Consider the following 16,216-nt stretch of genomic DNA (forward strand, 5'->3'; position numbering starts at 1 on the left):
GGGGGTGGCGGGGCCGGCGCTGGAGGGAAGGGAGAGGGGCAGGGAGCCCTGGTCCTGGCTGCGGGGGAGCATCTGCCCTCGCTCTCTGCTTCCTGAGCTCAGCCCTTACGGTTTGGCTGCTCCCGCGCCTGTTTATAGTTTCTTGGCTTTTTGGATTTATTTTTTTTTTTAATTTAATTTTTTTATTTTTTTTTCCGGTGGTTGTTTGAGAAGATCTGACCTCCGCGTCTCGGGGGGCGATTCCCCCCGTGCAATAAACACTGCGAGGTTGCAGTCGTCAGCCACTGCAGGGGAGGGGTTAAATCCAAACAAAACCCTGCTGCCATTTAGAAGAGAAAGACGAAAACGGTTAACGTGTTGGTTTTGTTGGTTTTTTTTAATTGTATGATCTCTTAAATGCATAACTTTAGTGTTTCAAATATTCTGTCCTTGTGTACAAGGTCAGAACCAGTAAAATGGATATAGAAATTGAAGCCTACCCAGGCTTCAGGTCCTCTGCGTTTGACATTAGTTTATTATTAAGATAGTTGCCACTCTTAGATATTTGTGGTGTCTAGAGAACCTTATTTTCATTCTTTTTTTTTCCCGAGAAGAAATCCTGTTTTAATAAATCCTCATTGTCTCTAAGAAGCTTTTAAATCTTTATTTTGAAAGATGTTTCTCTGGGCAGTTGTATTTTTGAAACATGTTGTCTTTAGATAGTGCCAGTGTTTCTTTTGGAAGCTGAGATAAAATAAGTCTCACGAGGTAGAAAGAGCGAGTTGTTTATTTATGTTAAAACATGTAAACTCCCTAGGAGGGGATGCAAATCAGATCTGCTTTGCAGGAGGTATGTGGGAGCAGGAGGAGGTTTCACTAACATCATCTTGTGTTGGACAGGACCGCCTCTGATACAGGCAAAATGGCTTTCAGTAAAGGATACCGTGTGTATCACAAGCTGGATCCACTTCCATTCAGCGTGATAGTGGAAACCAGAAACAGAGAGGAATGTCTCATGTTTGAATCCGGAGCTGTGGCTGTCCTCTGTAAGTTGACATGTTTTGATAACTACAGGGTAAAAAGTTGGCAGACTTGACATTGTGTAAACTGTTTATGGAATGTAAAGGAACAGCTATTCTGTTTTCTTGTTTGCTAGTGAAGAGGCTTCAGGTTTAAATGGGAAAAAATTATTTTCATATCTTCATCTGCTGAAGGATAATTTTACACATTTAATTATATTTCATCATGCATGTGTGTTTTCATGTATGCTAGATTTTCTTCTAATAGCTTCCAACAACATCTGCTTATTTCTTTTGTTCTAAACAACCTTCTCCTTTTGAATACACGCTAACTCATTGAAAAGCTAATTGTGTTGTATTTCATAATAAAACATTCTATATTCTTAAATGGTATACCATCTTAGTTTTTTTATCTCATTTTGTGTCATTTTTTATTGCTTTTTTATTTTTAGCTTTATTTTGTCCCTGTATTTTTAACCTATCTTGAAACTCTGTATTAATTTGTCTTGGAATAAAATGAGTAATATTTGGAGCAAGGTGTCTTGCATTGCAAAGTTATTTTTGTGTGTTTTCAGTGATAAATGCATTAAATTCTTCCCCCACCATTTTTTTTCTAAAGACATAGTTGAAAGAGTGCACTAAAATGAGAAATGCAGAAGAGATCTCTGAAGCCTACAGAGAAGGTTTTAAAACATAGTTTGGTTTGTATTTTTCAGAACGTGTGAGTGCCTGATTGCACAGGGTTTCTAAGCTTGTTTTTGACTCTTTGGTAGAAGCTGCCATGAACTCTTAGAGGCCTAGTAATGGGACATGCCAGCATGATTGACATTATAGCTGCAATTGTATGATGACCCAGCTGAAAAACAATGAGTGCTTTTCTCCTTTTTTAGATAATTGTTTGGTATTGTTGTGTTTTTTTTCTCTGATACAGTTTCTTCTTATGATGTGTTTAACTGATTTCATTAACTTTGCTAGCAGTATTTGAAAGATGTTGTGTAGTGTGGGTCAGCTAGGGAATAAGTGTCCAGTGGTAAAGCTAGTGAACAGGTTTGGTGAAATCTGTAAAATGGGGGTGAAAATGCTTTTGAGATTTGTGGAACACTATTTTAGCGTGTATTTGGTATTACTAAACATGCTTAAGCTACTTAAGGACCAAGGTATTAAAAGCAACTTACTCCTGATAGTTATGCTCATAAAGGACAGTAAGTTAGTAGCTTTCTGTGCTGAGATACATTGTAGGCATCTGAATAAGACTTTTCTTTCTAAAAATTAAAACCGTATCAAAGTTCCTACCCTATTCTGTGCTTCATGTTATTACCAAACAGGAAGTTTGAAAGCCTCTCTTCTCTTGGGTTGTGTACTTAAATATAGCATGTTATTAATCAGTAAAGGTTTGTCCGTGATATTCTCACTGGCAGGTTACATCATAGTAAACATTCATACTCACTAGAAGTAGTTACTCTGAGCATCATTATTTTCAGTAACCTTAATGACCAACCTTCATACTCTTTTTCTATCTGGTTAGTGGGCATATTTTCCTGATGCATATTTAGCTATGGCATTTTGCTTTAATTCCCTTTTTGCACCTAAACTCTTCAGGTACTGAAACATGATGCTTCTGTTAACAGTTGAAAGATTACAATCATACCCTTCAACTGGCAGCAGAAAAAATTCTAGAGCTCCCTAGCTCAGGACTTTTTTTTTTTTTTTTCTTTCTCTTTTTCTGCTTGCTGTTAGCTTCTTATATCTATTCTTTTTAATGCATATTTAAAGGAGTACAATTATTAGTGCTTGGGGAAGGTTTGTGAAGTATTGCTTCTCAGTCTCTCTATTCATGCCATAGAAAACATGTAGAAGGTTCTAGTTTGTAGCCTTACAAAATTCTGGCTATTGGTACAAATCTAAAAGCCAAAATTAATGAAAGACTGGCCCTTAGGGAAGATTTCCCAGATGTTTGTAAAATCTGGGTGAATAGGTAGAAAAAACTGTCAGATCAAGTATGTATCAATTTAAATCCAGAACAGCATCACGTTAAAAGGTTTAAAGCTCATATATTTTGCTGGTGGTGCTAACACTTTTTAGATGCTACAAAAATTGACAATACTGATCTCAAACAGGCATTATTCAGAAGATTTTACTAAATACTAAAGATAAATAAGGTGTTCAGCCTTATACCCAATCACAGTTCTTACATCTATGTAGAATATATAATATAGGCAGAACCTAGTGAAAAGTGTTACATTAAAAGTGAATTCATTTCTGATAGCCTTAGTGAATTGCATCTTCTGGGATATCTACATATAGAAATTTGGATTTGAAATGGGCTAAGAGAAAGGCATGAAAGCTTACTGATTCTTTAAATGTCACTGTAAAGAAAGTACATCTGTTACTTTGCTGAGGGAAGGGTAATGGTATTAACCTTCATCCCCTTTATATTCAGTGAAGCCCTGCAAGATGATTCAGAGAGTTTAGCTAGGCTTCTGTATGGAATGCTATACAACTCAGACTTTGCATGATTTTTCATTGCATGTTGGATGTGCACTGAATCTTTTATTCAAATCAACAAAGTAAGGTGGAAGAAAGGAAGAGGGTCAAAGGGAAAATTCAGATGTGGTGGTTGCGTAATCATTCTGTCTTAATGTGGAAGCAGTCCCAGCCACACTTCTGCTGGAAGGGTTCTATGTACTGCTTGTAACATGGATTAGCTAACCTTACTGTGACCAAAACGTCTGAGAAATACTTTGCCTGCCCTACATGTTTAATACCTTTTTCATTAACTCCTAGTACTGGGTTAGTTCAAGATGTTGAATTCTGAGGGGTCCTGCCAACTTGCTCCTAGGGCCATGTAGAAACACTTAGTTTTAAATGTCAGGAGCTTCACTGCTGATTTGTTTACATTTAGTGGGAGGATGTCACAGATATATTTTTTCTTATTTGACATAGAAAATAGACAGTATATTTATTCTTTGAAATAGGGCTCCTTAATGAGGTATCTTACCTGTAAATATTTCATTGACTGAGCAGGAGGGTGTTCTCTCTCCCTGTTTTTCTGGTGAGTCATAATGAAACAGGTGGGAATCTGTCTTTACTCATGTTGCCTGCAATGAGTAAAGGAGATTGTTCTGTCCTCTGGGAAAATACTGATGCCTGAGTGGGGAAAGCAGGAGCTTCGTGCACAGCCTTTGACTTCCATCTTGTGATAAAGCTGAGAAGAGAGCAGGTGTAAAGAGGAGGAGGCACTATGCACACCATGAGATTTCTGTAGAGCTAGACAAAGTAAGAGCTGTAATACACTGTGTGCAGCAGGCATCCTGCCATTCGTGGTCGTGTTTAGCAGTACTACTCTAATCACTCAATCACATTCCATTTATTTTTTAAAAAGAAAATTCTTCCACACTACAGACTTGGGGGCAAGGGGAAAAAGCAGATATGCTACTATCTATTCACAGTAGCAGATGGGATACATTGATTTTGCAAGAGATTTTAAGTTGGTGTGGTGTTTGAGGCAACTTGGGCACCCAGAAGGGAAACATGCTGACAGATACATTTGATGAGCACCTGCTGTATGTACACAGTAAGGAGGATAACACTTGGTATGCTCACAGACAGGTTTGGGTTTTTTTTACTTCAGTATTTGCTGCCACCAGTAATAAACTGCCACTGTGTGATCCTCCATCCCACTCCCTCTCCCCCAATCCTGTTTATAGAGAGTTTTGAGTGGAACCACATCCCTTTAACTAGGGAAGGAAAATATTTCAAAATAAATTACTTCATTCTGTTGGTCATGATGGGACCCTATAAAATAAGCTCAATATAAAAATTTTGTTATTTTATATACACATATAAAGGTACAATAATAAGAAGAATTAAAATTCTTCTGGAATTTTCTGTTTTCTGGAAACAGTGTCTTTAAAGATCAAGATCAAGAAAGGTCAAATACAGGCCATGGTAGAAACAATTTTTGAATGTATTTTGATGCAGTATTACATTCATCTGAAGCCAATGTGGATGGACTAGGATGCAAAGGCAGACAGCAATTTTACCTTCTTGTCTTTGTTACTGTTTTGACTAAGTGTCATCTTCCGGACTACACCTTCCTATTAAACAGGATCTTAAAACACTTAAGAAGCTGCAGGGGAGTAACAGCTGCAATGGATGCCAAGGGCAGCTGTGCTTGTAGAGCTAGAAAATAAAGTGGGGGGAAAAAATGGTCCTATTAATTAAAAGCAAATATTATATGAATTATGGCAGAATTAAATACCAGCTGTCATCCAGTTTCCTGTGCATCTCTTCATGACAACAAAATATCAAAAGCAATGAAGTGATTCTTCTGTTGGTTGATATATAAATGAAAGTGGTGACTCAGATTTTAATGTCACCTATGTGTTAATATTAAAGTGTTAGCTTTAATTTAAATAATGAAAGTTTAACTGTTCTCATTTGACAAGAAGCTTAAAAACCTCAATCTCAAAAAATCAACATTTTTCAGATTTTGTCACTTTAAAAAGTGACAGTAGCATGATCTTTTTATCATCCATCATAAATGAGAAGTCTTGTTTCTGAAGGAACTGCACTTAATTTCAGGAGCGTGCCTTTGTTTCCAGCTCATTGTCCCATGTTCTTGCTGAGAATTATAGCCACTAACTTATAATGTGTTATCATGGCACCTTTAAACCCACCAAGAACATAACTGTAGAAGGCCTGAATGATAACTTTTAATGTGATCTTAGTTTTATAATTTTTTAAAATTACAAAACTAATTTCCAATCTGGAATTAAGCAGAATACGTGTTGAACCGAGTCGTCCCAAAGACAGGTTTTAAAATGAGGTGCCATTTGCCTAGCAGTAAGAGGGCTGATATAATATCTTTAAAATAATTTAATTGGTCACCTTTCTTAAATAGTCAGTGATTGATATGATGTGATATTTACAGATGCACACTTGTGATTTAACTTGATACAAATTAGGTGTTAACACTTAAAAATACTATTACCTACTAATTTTTAATAAATATTGACTTAAAACAATTCTATTATTTTTCTCTTGATACCACAAATGAGGCTTGATGGCTTTCTACAAGAATGTATTACAACATGACCTGAAAACCACTTTAAGATGGAGTTTGTGTTGGGGTTTTTTTGACTGCTAGATAGCAAGTCTTCACTTCTGTTTTAGAAATTAATCAACTTGAATCTAAGTAATGTAGTGGGTTAAGCAGAAGCTGATTTTAATTTCCTTTCTGATTAGAAATTGAACTGACACAAAGAATTAGAAGAAAACTGCCTCACAATGTTTTGTGTCCATCTTTATACACAGACATATGTATGCTTGCATTGTCTGCTGTTTACTGCTCCTCTACAGTGTAACTTGAAATCAGTTAAGTCCAGTGTTGTTGGTGAAAGTTATTATTGCAATTTCTGTCTTTAGAATTTGCATGTCTTAATTCATGCTTCTTAGCAAGTGACAGCATTTCGTGTCTTATTCAGACAGCCTTAATTGTTGGTTTACTTTCAGCTATTTAAAGATGAATACATAGAAAAATCAATTTCTCAAGGAGAAGTAGGTTCATAAATTTGTAGGACTTTACATTTTTCTGAGTGCATATTTATGTTAGCTACATTTTTTCCAAGGTATGGAGCTTGTAAATCAAAGTCAAAAGGGTTGTCAAAGGGCTGTCATGGCTGCAGGCCAACCTACCATTCTAGGAAGAGATTTTCTCATTCATTAAGAATGTTACAGAGGAAATGAGGAAATGCTCATGGAAATGGTTTCTTCTTTTGTTTCCTGCGGTTTGACTTCTAAGCTGCAGTTGCACCCAGTTGATAATTTCACTGTTCATAGAGGAAAGCTGGCTTTGCCTACACAGCATAGAAGATAATACAATCATAGGATCTTAGCCATGTATTTTTGTAACTCTTGTATCCAGCTGTATCCAGTGATGTTGCATGCTGAAGAAAGTGAGAGAGCATAGATCTTCATGAAGGTTACAGCTTTGGTGAAGAAGGATGAGTTAAACATGATAGTTGTGGGGAGAAACTGCATGGTTCCAGAACACTTACGTTGTTATTCACACTGTTTGGTATGGAATGATATTGAGATAGATTACACTCTGCCCTGGGTGTTTGAGGCTTGGGGTTTTTGTAGCATCCATAAATGAAAGACATTTTTGTGGCTAGCCCTGGTGATGATGCTGGTTCAGAAAATGCTTGAAAATGTTTGGAGGCTAAATGGACTTTTGGACTAAACCAGCTCTTTGCATGTTTTCATAGCATTAATGCTTTTTCATGTCAGAGCCCTAAGGACACCACCAGCCCTGACTGTCCCTGCCCAGATCCCTGATGCTTCCCTGGCCCTGCCTGCAGCCCAGGACCCCATTTCAGTCCCCTCAGGGCTGTCAGTCCCTGCCCCAGCGATGCTGCTGTGAAGTGCTGGGCTACAGCCCTGCCCAGCCTGGACATGGGCACTGCCAAGCTGATGTCTGACAGCCTTGGCCTGTCCCTGTCTCCATCCCCATGGTCTGTCTGGCCATCCTGGGGCAGTATCTGGCTCTGATTACCCTCACCAGGCCTGACCCTCACCCACAGATTGACATCCCATCCTGGCCTGGCCTCAGCCTGTCATCACAGAGGCATCTGATGTCCTGGGCTGGGGCTGCCCACAGCCTGCCCTGCCTCCTTGCGGGAGCCCCCCGTGATTGCCAGTGCCCTGGCTCCCAGCAAGAAGTTGGTCCCCATGGTGTCCCAAAAGTTAAAATGAAGAAAAATGGGAAAGCGTGTGGTGTAGCTGTGTCTCATTCCCAATTCCATCTTGATTTTCAGAAAACTCAAGTGTCTTTCCTTAATGTTGCAGTGCTCCTGATGGTGAGAAGTCTCTTATTGTGCATTACTCTGGGATCAGCCTGAGCACTGTTACAGTCAACTATCCAAAAACATCCCTGCGTGGTGTGGTAGGGAAGAGGCAGCAATGCAGTGCTATGGGTTTGCTCCCTTTTCTGCTGTAGGTGCTACTTTTTTGGCTGAATTCCTTTTAGCTTGCTTTTTTTTTTTTTTTTTTTTTTTTTTTTTAAGGAAAATAAGGTTTATGTGATAACCATAAAATCATAGAATCTTAGGGGCTGGAAGGGACCTTGAGAGATCATCTAGTCCAACTCCCCTGCCAAAGCAGGATCACCTAGGGCAGGCCACACAGGAACACATCCAGGCAGGTTTTAAAAGTCTCCAAAGGAGACTCCACAGCCTCTCTGTGTAGCTTGTTCCAGTGCTTTGTCATTCTCAGAGGAAAGAAGTTTCTCCTCATGTTGGGATGGAACTTCCTATGTTCTAGATTATACCCATTGTTCCTTGCCTATTACTGGGCACCACAGAAAAGAGACTGGCCACTTCCTCTTGACCCCCCACCCTTCAGATATGTATAGACATTAATAAGACCCCCTCTCAGCCTTCTCAAGACTAAGCAGCCCCAGTTCTCTCAGCCTTTCTTCATAGGAGAGATGTTCAAGTCCCTTAATCATCCTTGTGTAATTCTGTTGGACTCTCTCCAACCATTTTTTATCCTTCTGTATTGGCTAGTATCAGGCATCACCAAATTTCAGAATTCTTTCAGGTTTCATGAGCACTGATGGCTAGAGGTTCAAACAGGTGCCCTCAATGAAGGGGAGTCTGCCTTACAAATGTTATGAAGTTTTAACTCATAGTGGGCACGATGTGCCTTGTGGGAGGGAGGAAGGAGCATGTTGCAGGCAAGCACTTCTGCATCCTGGCTGCCTGCTGCAGGACCTGTTAAACATACCTTGTGCCTGAAACCTGTGGGTAAGTGAAAATGTGCAAGGACAGATGAAGTAAATTTTCTGAGGTGTGAGCTGTTTGCCATTTTCCTGTGTGAATTTTGGCCTAAAAAAAAAAAATAAGTGCTGGAAGTATGAGATAGAAATACATGCTTACTGTGGAAAAGTGAATTTTGCTCAGAGTTCACACTGTATTAGATCTAATCTAGTGGAGATTGTGGTGTGAAATTATTTTGATTGGTGTTGGGTGATCCATTAATAAAATAATACTTGACTAGCCAAAGTAAGCTGCTCTGTTTCCTTTTTGTTTTTGCAAGCCCTGGATGCATTATTAGCGGTGTCCTTTTTTGTTGAGCTGAGTTTGCAAAATTCATGTTACTTAATTTACTTAGAGCATTTATTTGTTAAGGCTGAGGAAGGATAATTGGGCATCCTATGCAATGGAAAAAGAGAACAAGTCCATAAAAGACAGAAAAGCCTTTGTTCTGAAATGTCATTAAACGCTGGCAGGCACCTTTAAGAAAAATCCTACAAAAAGTTTGAAACTAAACCTAATCTTTCATTAATAATTTGTAATGTGAAAGAAGAACATGGCAGTTCCCTGGTTAACAAAATTTGAGTTTAGAAGAGTACATTGACATGCTGAAAAAATGGCTTGAAAGAATCAGATTTTGGAGTTTAGTTGTTCTTTCCAGCTGATGGTGATTTTGGTTAAGAAGAACATGGTTTGGTGATGCTGATAAAATAATTGTAAACAATGTGTTTAGACTGGCTGCAAATCTTAATACTTAGTACTGGTGAGGACTTTGTAAGTAATCATACTGCTAAAATTCTCATCTCTAGCATCTGGATTACAGGAATACAGCATATCAGTACAAATAATTGAAGAAGCTTTTTAAAAATACGCTTAAAAAACACTGAATGAGCTTAGATTTCAGGCTGAGGTTAAATAATTGTTTCATCTTTATTGGAGTTTCTGATACACTTTAATAATAGATCTGGCAGACCTTTGAACAGAAGGGATAGGCTTTTGCACAGGCAGGGCTATGCTAAGCTCAGGGAATACTCATTAGAAAGATTTACAACAGTAATTTCAAATAAAATATAGCTAATGTGAGAGAGAGAGAGCACAGCAGAACACCAGAGCAATAGGTGCTTTGATTTATGTTTTTCTTTCTATCAAATTATCCAGTTTTAGTGTCAAAGTGAAAATTAATTAGAAGATAATTTCTGAGGAGGGAGAAGGTGCTGATCTTTTGTGACTCAGAAATCTTGATCCCTATGGATCCAGTTGCACAGGTGGAATTGTTGGGTTTTGCACTTCAGATGCAGTCTCATTCATGAACAAAAGCTCAGGACAGGTGGGATCTGGTTCCTGCTCTGCAGCACCTATGTAACCTGACTCTGCAGTCAAGCCTGTTTGTTTGAGTGCTGATTTAAGTTCTAAAGTGTTCACTAACATTAACTCCCACGTGAATAATGGTACATAAACTTTATTATATTATTTGAAAATATTACAATTTTTTTTCCCAAAATTGTGTATGAAAATTTTGTTTTCCTAATCTGAGACATGTCTTTTAAAACTCATTATCCTATGGACCTACAAGAGTTTTGATTTGCCTGGAGTATATCTAAAACTAGCTAAAATGCACTTGTGATAACTTTTTTTGCTTATCTGGAAATAATGCTGCCACATCATGGTTTTATTCTTGGGGAAGAAGGATTTTTTTATTATTTTTTTTTCCTGAAAAAAATGTAGTATTTAGCACTACTCCCAATTTTAATTAATTACAGGAGAGCTTTCTCATGGAACTCATTTGCATGTGTTTTCAATGCTTTTATATGTTAGGAGATTGTGATGTTAAAAATGCCAACATTCTCCTTTAATATCACTTGGAGTTCTTGCAAGTAGTTTTTTTGTTGCCTAATAACAGTGTGATCAGACGTTATTATAGAATTAAATACTCATTTTCTGTTATAAAATGCCGTAGGTTCATACAGTTTGTTTTATTTCCGGAAGTTTCATGTAAGCAGTACTTTGGTAATCTCTTGGATTTTCTGTTTAGAGTGAACTCACTCTCCCTGTATGGTGTATGTGTATGGTCTTTTGCATAATAAAATGTTATGTTTTCTTTCCACAGCTTCTGCAGAAAAAGACACAATCAAGAATACTTACTCCAAAGTAATGGATGCATATGGGCTCTTAGGTGTATTAAGATTAAACCTTGGTGAGTAAAATAGATCCAACCTTAATTTTTCACTTGGGAAAGAAAGTTGGGCTGCTCCTGTAAAACTGCACAGCACAGGATCTTTGCAACAGGAACTGAGCTCTTTTTTTCTTTGTATTTTTTTTTTGTCTTTGTAGAGTAACTTGCAAGTTTGGAATACTCCCAGAATTGAGGGAGTGGACAAAAATAACTTCCGATTTCACAATTCCTTTTGTTTGTAGCTTAGTTTCTCCTGCGTGCATTTCCTTTTCTAATGTAGAACTTGAGTGAGTTCTTGTTGTTTTTTCTTTTTGTACTTTTTTCAGACAAACGTGTCAGATTATGTGCGTTTAAGCATATAAAATCCATCAACATCACTCCAAAGATTCATTCTGTTACCTGCCTCTTTTCTTGTTTTGCAGGAGACACATTGTTACATTATCTGGTTCTAGTAACAGGCTGCATGTCTGTGGGAAAGATTCAAGACTCAGAAGTTTTTCGAGTTACTTCCACTGAGTTTGTATCGTTACGAATTGATTCAGCAGATGAGGATCGTATTTCAGAAGTGCGCAAAGTTTTGAACTCGGGGAACTTTTATTTTGCGTGGTCTGCAACTGGTGTCAGTTTAGATCTTAGCCTCAATGCTCACCGCAGCATGCAGGAGCACACCACTGACAATAGGTTTTTCTGGTGAGTTGGTAACGTGTTTCATCAGGTGTTCTGTAAAGTAATGCATGTCTGTACCAACTGATTTGTGGCAAGTTTTTATCCTTGCCTTTATGAGCTGTTAAAGGTACACTTTTGTCCCACAAATGTTGATGAGATGGAATAGCATTATTGTAACTCTAAGGACTTAAGTTACTAATGACACAATGTTTCTGTGGGCAGTTGGAGTTTCTTAACTGAAAACACGGATTTTTCACTGCTTGTGATCCTATACTTTGATCTCAACAGTCTTTGTGATGTTGTATTTCAGCTTTGGTGTCTCTTAATACTTCATCGAGTGTGTCAGCTTTTTAAAAATTAGTGTGGTAATGGAGCTTTAAAGAAAATGTCAGTCTTTTCACCTCTCTGCATTCTGAAATGTTGGGGTCTTTATATAGAGTTTCCGAGTGTGTTTCTGACATATGAAAGGGTTTTGAAAGGTTTTTTTCACACAGTTTTCATGTTGCTTACTTTGCTAAACCGAGCAGGTAGACTGCTACAGTGCACATCGCTTGGCTGCTGAACTACCTTTTTATAGGGTAGTTTTTAATAAAGTATAGGTTTTCACACAGGGAATTATTGGTAAAAGGAACACTGTTGTTTCTGCAAATAAGTAGCTTAAATAATGCCAGTGATACATACTCTTGTATATACTGACATTTTATTAAAAATGGTCTATGTGTCCCTGAAACTTGGAAAGGTCTTGAAGACTTGGCAGTGTGCTTTTTGAACAGATGAAAATCTACATCAAACCTCCCTCTTCCCTCCAGTATATACATGACACCAAAGCAACTCCAGCATATGTGCCAGTGCTGTTCTACTCTTTGCCACTATTTTTGTCAGATAGAGGTATGTAAGACAAAAAAAATGTGTATTAAGATGGAAAATTAACTCCGATCTTCAGAAACACATCTAAGTTGATGCAGGCTTACAGGAGTTATAGGAATCTAGCTGTTTGTCTCTGCATCTTGAAGAAGACTGGGCGCTCTGTTAAGAAGTCAGTATTTCAAGGCTCGAAAAATGATGGTGCCTGTTGACACTGTCCAGATAAGCTTGCCTGATTTTGACCTCTGTCATAAAACTTCTGAAGTTAGCTGGCTTTTTTTTCACCCCTTGCAGGAGGTAGATGGAATGTCCCGGATTCCAAGAAATGGAAATGTAAATTCTAAAAGTCAATAACAGAAAGAAATTATTCTGTTTATGCACTTTAGTAAGCTTTCTTGGGCTTTTTCTATTCAAAAGCTCCAATCTCAGATTCCCCAGGGAAATAATATTGTTTGCTTTTTCTGTGTCTTACTGTAATGCATTTGTATCCTTTTCTGTAAAGTGAATACATATTTGATTAATGGGACTTAAATCTTCATTAATGATTGAACCAAGGTCTTTGATAAGTCACAGGTTTTTGTTTTTTTTAATGGAAGTTTAGAATGAAAAGTCTAAAATTTAAGTGAATAGCTTCAGCCTTCATACCAAGTACATTATTTGCAATCATGGTAGAATTTTCTGGGCGGTGACAACACCAGCTATCTTACTAGAGTTTACTTTTCTTTGCTATGCAGAAGACTTTACTTCCTTTTTATATAAGGGAATGTTTCCAAAGAAGATTAAAAGCCAAGCCCCACTAGATTGAGGTAAAACAGAAAAACCTCACAACCCCCAAACTTTATTCTCAAACCAGGACACTTACTTACTAAAGTGTATTCATTTGTACTACATAATAAGCAGTTGTATCCAGACTGGGTCTTTCCTTTGAGTAGTAGTTGGTATTGGAGGACAGTATATGCAGTATATAATGTACCAACATTGAGCCCTGCAATTGACATGTATTCCTGCAAGCTTGTCTGGGCAAGGGATGTGTTACTGTGCTGTATAATAGAAGTAATTGGTGTACCTTGACTGAATTTTTTTTTCTAGCTTTATTTTGTGGTGTTGTGAAATTGAATGGTTCTTTGCCCAGCACAAAAAGTAATCCCATAATTGGAATTCTAGCTTCCTTTTCCCAGAGTCTGTCATCTTTGGCTTCTCAAAGCAAAGCTGAGTGAAGAAATATAAACAAGCTTGGAGTGTTGTTTTTTGCTGGCTGAAGAGCAGAGGCTGTAAGGGTTATTTTTTTAAGGTCGTTAAAATTCAAGGCTTTGTGCAAAAGTTTAAGCTGTTGTAAACTTTGTTCTTTGAAGTGTGTTTAAATAAGCTATATCGTAAAACTATGACATACGTATTTTCATTTTCTTATATGTATTAGGGGGAACAAAATTAGTAGCTGGCTCAACAATTTGAGCTGCATTTTATTTTGTTCCAGTTATTTTAAAAATTGTTTTATTTTTCCTGATAGGAACCAGTCACTGCATTTACATTTGAAGCACTATGGTGTGAACTGTGACGACTGGTTGTTACGTCTCATGTGTGGGGGAGTGGAGATAAGGACAATATATGCAGCTCACAAGCAGGCAAAGGCTTGTCTCATTTCACGACTAAGCTGTGAACGGGCTGGCACCAGATTTAATGTCCGAGGAACAAATGATGATGGTCATGTCGCTAATTTTGTTGAAACAGAGCAGGTAGGCTGTGCTACAGTGCACATTACTTGGCTGATGAACTCAAGATAAACCTGTATGTGGATAGTTTTTTGCTCTAAATCAACAGATCACAAGTCAGATATTGGAATAGTTCCTTTGCTGCTAAATAGGGATTCTAAGTAGGTTATGTAATTTGATCGTCTTGGTTTTTAGCGTAGCTTAGGGTAAGAGCATGCACGGCCCTTGGTTCCAATAGCTTAAGAAGCTGTTATCCATCAGCTGAACTGTTGTAGGTGGTTGTACTACTTCCTTTTAGCCTCCTGAGATGCAGGGGAGTGTGTACTTCTTTTGGCCTGAGCTAATAGTGAAAGACCTTATAAGCAAGCAAAAGGAGTTTTCTGCAAATACATCGTACCTTGTAGTTCTGGAAAAATCAAAGCATTTCTGTGGTTTCTTAACACAGCTCCTCTGAAGTTTTTAAGGTCAATGTAATTCCACTCCATCTGTTTGCAAATCTTCACCCTTACTGTAAATAAATGCAAGAAGCAGTTAAATCTTTCTTTGATGGCCTTTTTTGCTCACTTCTCATGATAACCTAGTTAGCAAGATGTTCCTGCAGCTGTATTCATGTGAATAAGTATCTTTGGTTGACTTGCTGACACTTTGTGTAAGCCTTGGTGACTTCAGTAGATTTTATCCAGGAAGGACTCTGCTTGTAGGCATCCAGTTTCAGGAATTTAGTCAGAACACTGTTGTTACAGTTTCTCTGTCCAAGCTTATTGGCAGACTAATGTCACTAGATGACTGACGCTGTGCAGGTATTCTGAATAGGCTGCATTGTTATTTTCTGTGCACTGGTGTACATTAGAACTGCTCCTACAGGAAGGTCTTAGCAAGTTTTTTTTCAAAGTTACTCTTAGCACAGAAGTAATTCAGACCCAAGTAATAACAGCTTGCTGTATTTTCTTGGATGTTGTGAACCATGATGCTGCAAGGAAGCATGAGAGGGCTAGGCCTTCTTTTATGAATTGTACAGAAAGGATAGAGAGAAAAGTCTAGGGAACAATTAATATTTTAACTTGTAGTGTGGATTTTATTGTAGTGTATATATAATTTACTCTGTTACTTCTTAGCTAAGGCTAAGAAACCAAAGCCTTTCAGTCTGTAATGCTTATTAAACCTATGCTTTTCTTTTCTTAATAGGTGATATTTTTAGATGACTCCGTGTCATCTTTCATACAGATTCGAGGATCTGTTCCATTATTCTGGGAACAGCCAGGCCTGCAGGTAAACAGGAGACAGATAATTCTTACTTATGTCTTTTTAAACATCTTACAGTAGCGTTTAGGCTCTTCTGTATATTTGCCTCTCAGGATGAGGTTATCCTTTGGAAGCAAGTTGGTGCTGTCGTTTAATTAACCAAGCCTGTGCTTCTTGAGTCTCTGAATCCTGTTTTGCACAAGATTTGAATGGCCGTTGCTTTCTAGATGTTTTCTCTTTTGTTATGAGTTTTTCTGTTTTAATTTAAATTACTATATTTGAAGATATATAAGGGCACCCAAACAGACTGTTTTCTTCTGAATTGTTCTTGAAGATAAGTCTTTTCAAGAGTCAATACAGATAAAGAGTTACTGTAATAGAATTTCATCCCAGGTTTCTTGAAAGAAGGATTCTATCAGCAAGTACTACTACTCTGATACAGTTTTTAGAGGAAAGATTAAACTAAGTTGGTGCCTCACAGTGACTCTAGCTTCTTTAAACTAGACATCTAGACAAGCATTTTGCAATAAAACTTGAAACATTTACATGCCTTTTACTCAAAACAAGAAGTAATTAGATGATATGACAAAGTATATTTAATTTAGAAAGTGGTTTTAGAAAAAATAAGATGAATTTAAGAAAAGCCTATGAAAAGAATGCACACCATAGTAAGCAGAATACATTTTTAAGATTTCATTTAGAAAGTACATTTTTTTTTAGACCATATGTAGGATCAAAAGAGGTCTT

General features: G+C 37.6%; 1 protein-coding gene across 4 annotated transcripts in view; it reads left to right on the forward strand.

Annotated features, from left to right (window-relative positions):
- Positions 1–889: 889 nt before the first annotated feature.
- The window catches only part of SYNJ1 (synaptojanin 1), a 62,107-nt gene continuing 46,780 nt past the window's right edge, over positions 890–16,216 (forward strand). For 2 of the 4 annotated variants that reach the window (XM_010004672.1, XM_010004674.1), the window contains exons 1-5: positions 890–1,025; positions 10,923–11,009; positions 11,411–11,678; positions 14,026–14,251; positions 15,413–15,496. In XM_010004672.1, the coding sequence (XP_010002974.1) occupies positions 902–1,025; positions 10,923–11,009; positions 11,411–11,678; positions 14,026–14,251; positions 15,413–15,496 (789 nt within the window). In that variant the 5' untranslated portion in view covers positions 890–901. The remainder of the gene's footprint in view (positions 1,026–10,922; positions 11,010–11,410; positions 11,679–14,025; positions 14,252–15,412; positions 15,497–16,216) is intronic. The other 2 variants (XM_010004671.1, XM_010004673.1) reach the window with 1 other exon arrangement.

This window comes from Chaetura pelagica, unplaced genomic scaffold, assembly GCF_000747805.2.
Source record: "Chaetura pelagica isolate M959 unplaced genomic scaffold, ChaPel_1.0 scaffold299, whole genome shotgun sequence".
NCBI classification, from domain to species: Eukaryota; Metazoa; Chordata; class Aves; order Apodiformes; family Apodidae; genus Chaetura; species Chaetura pelagica.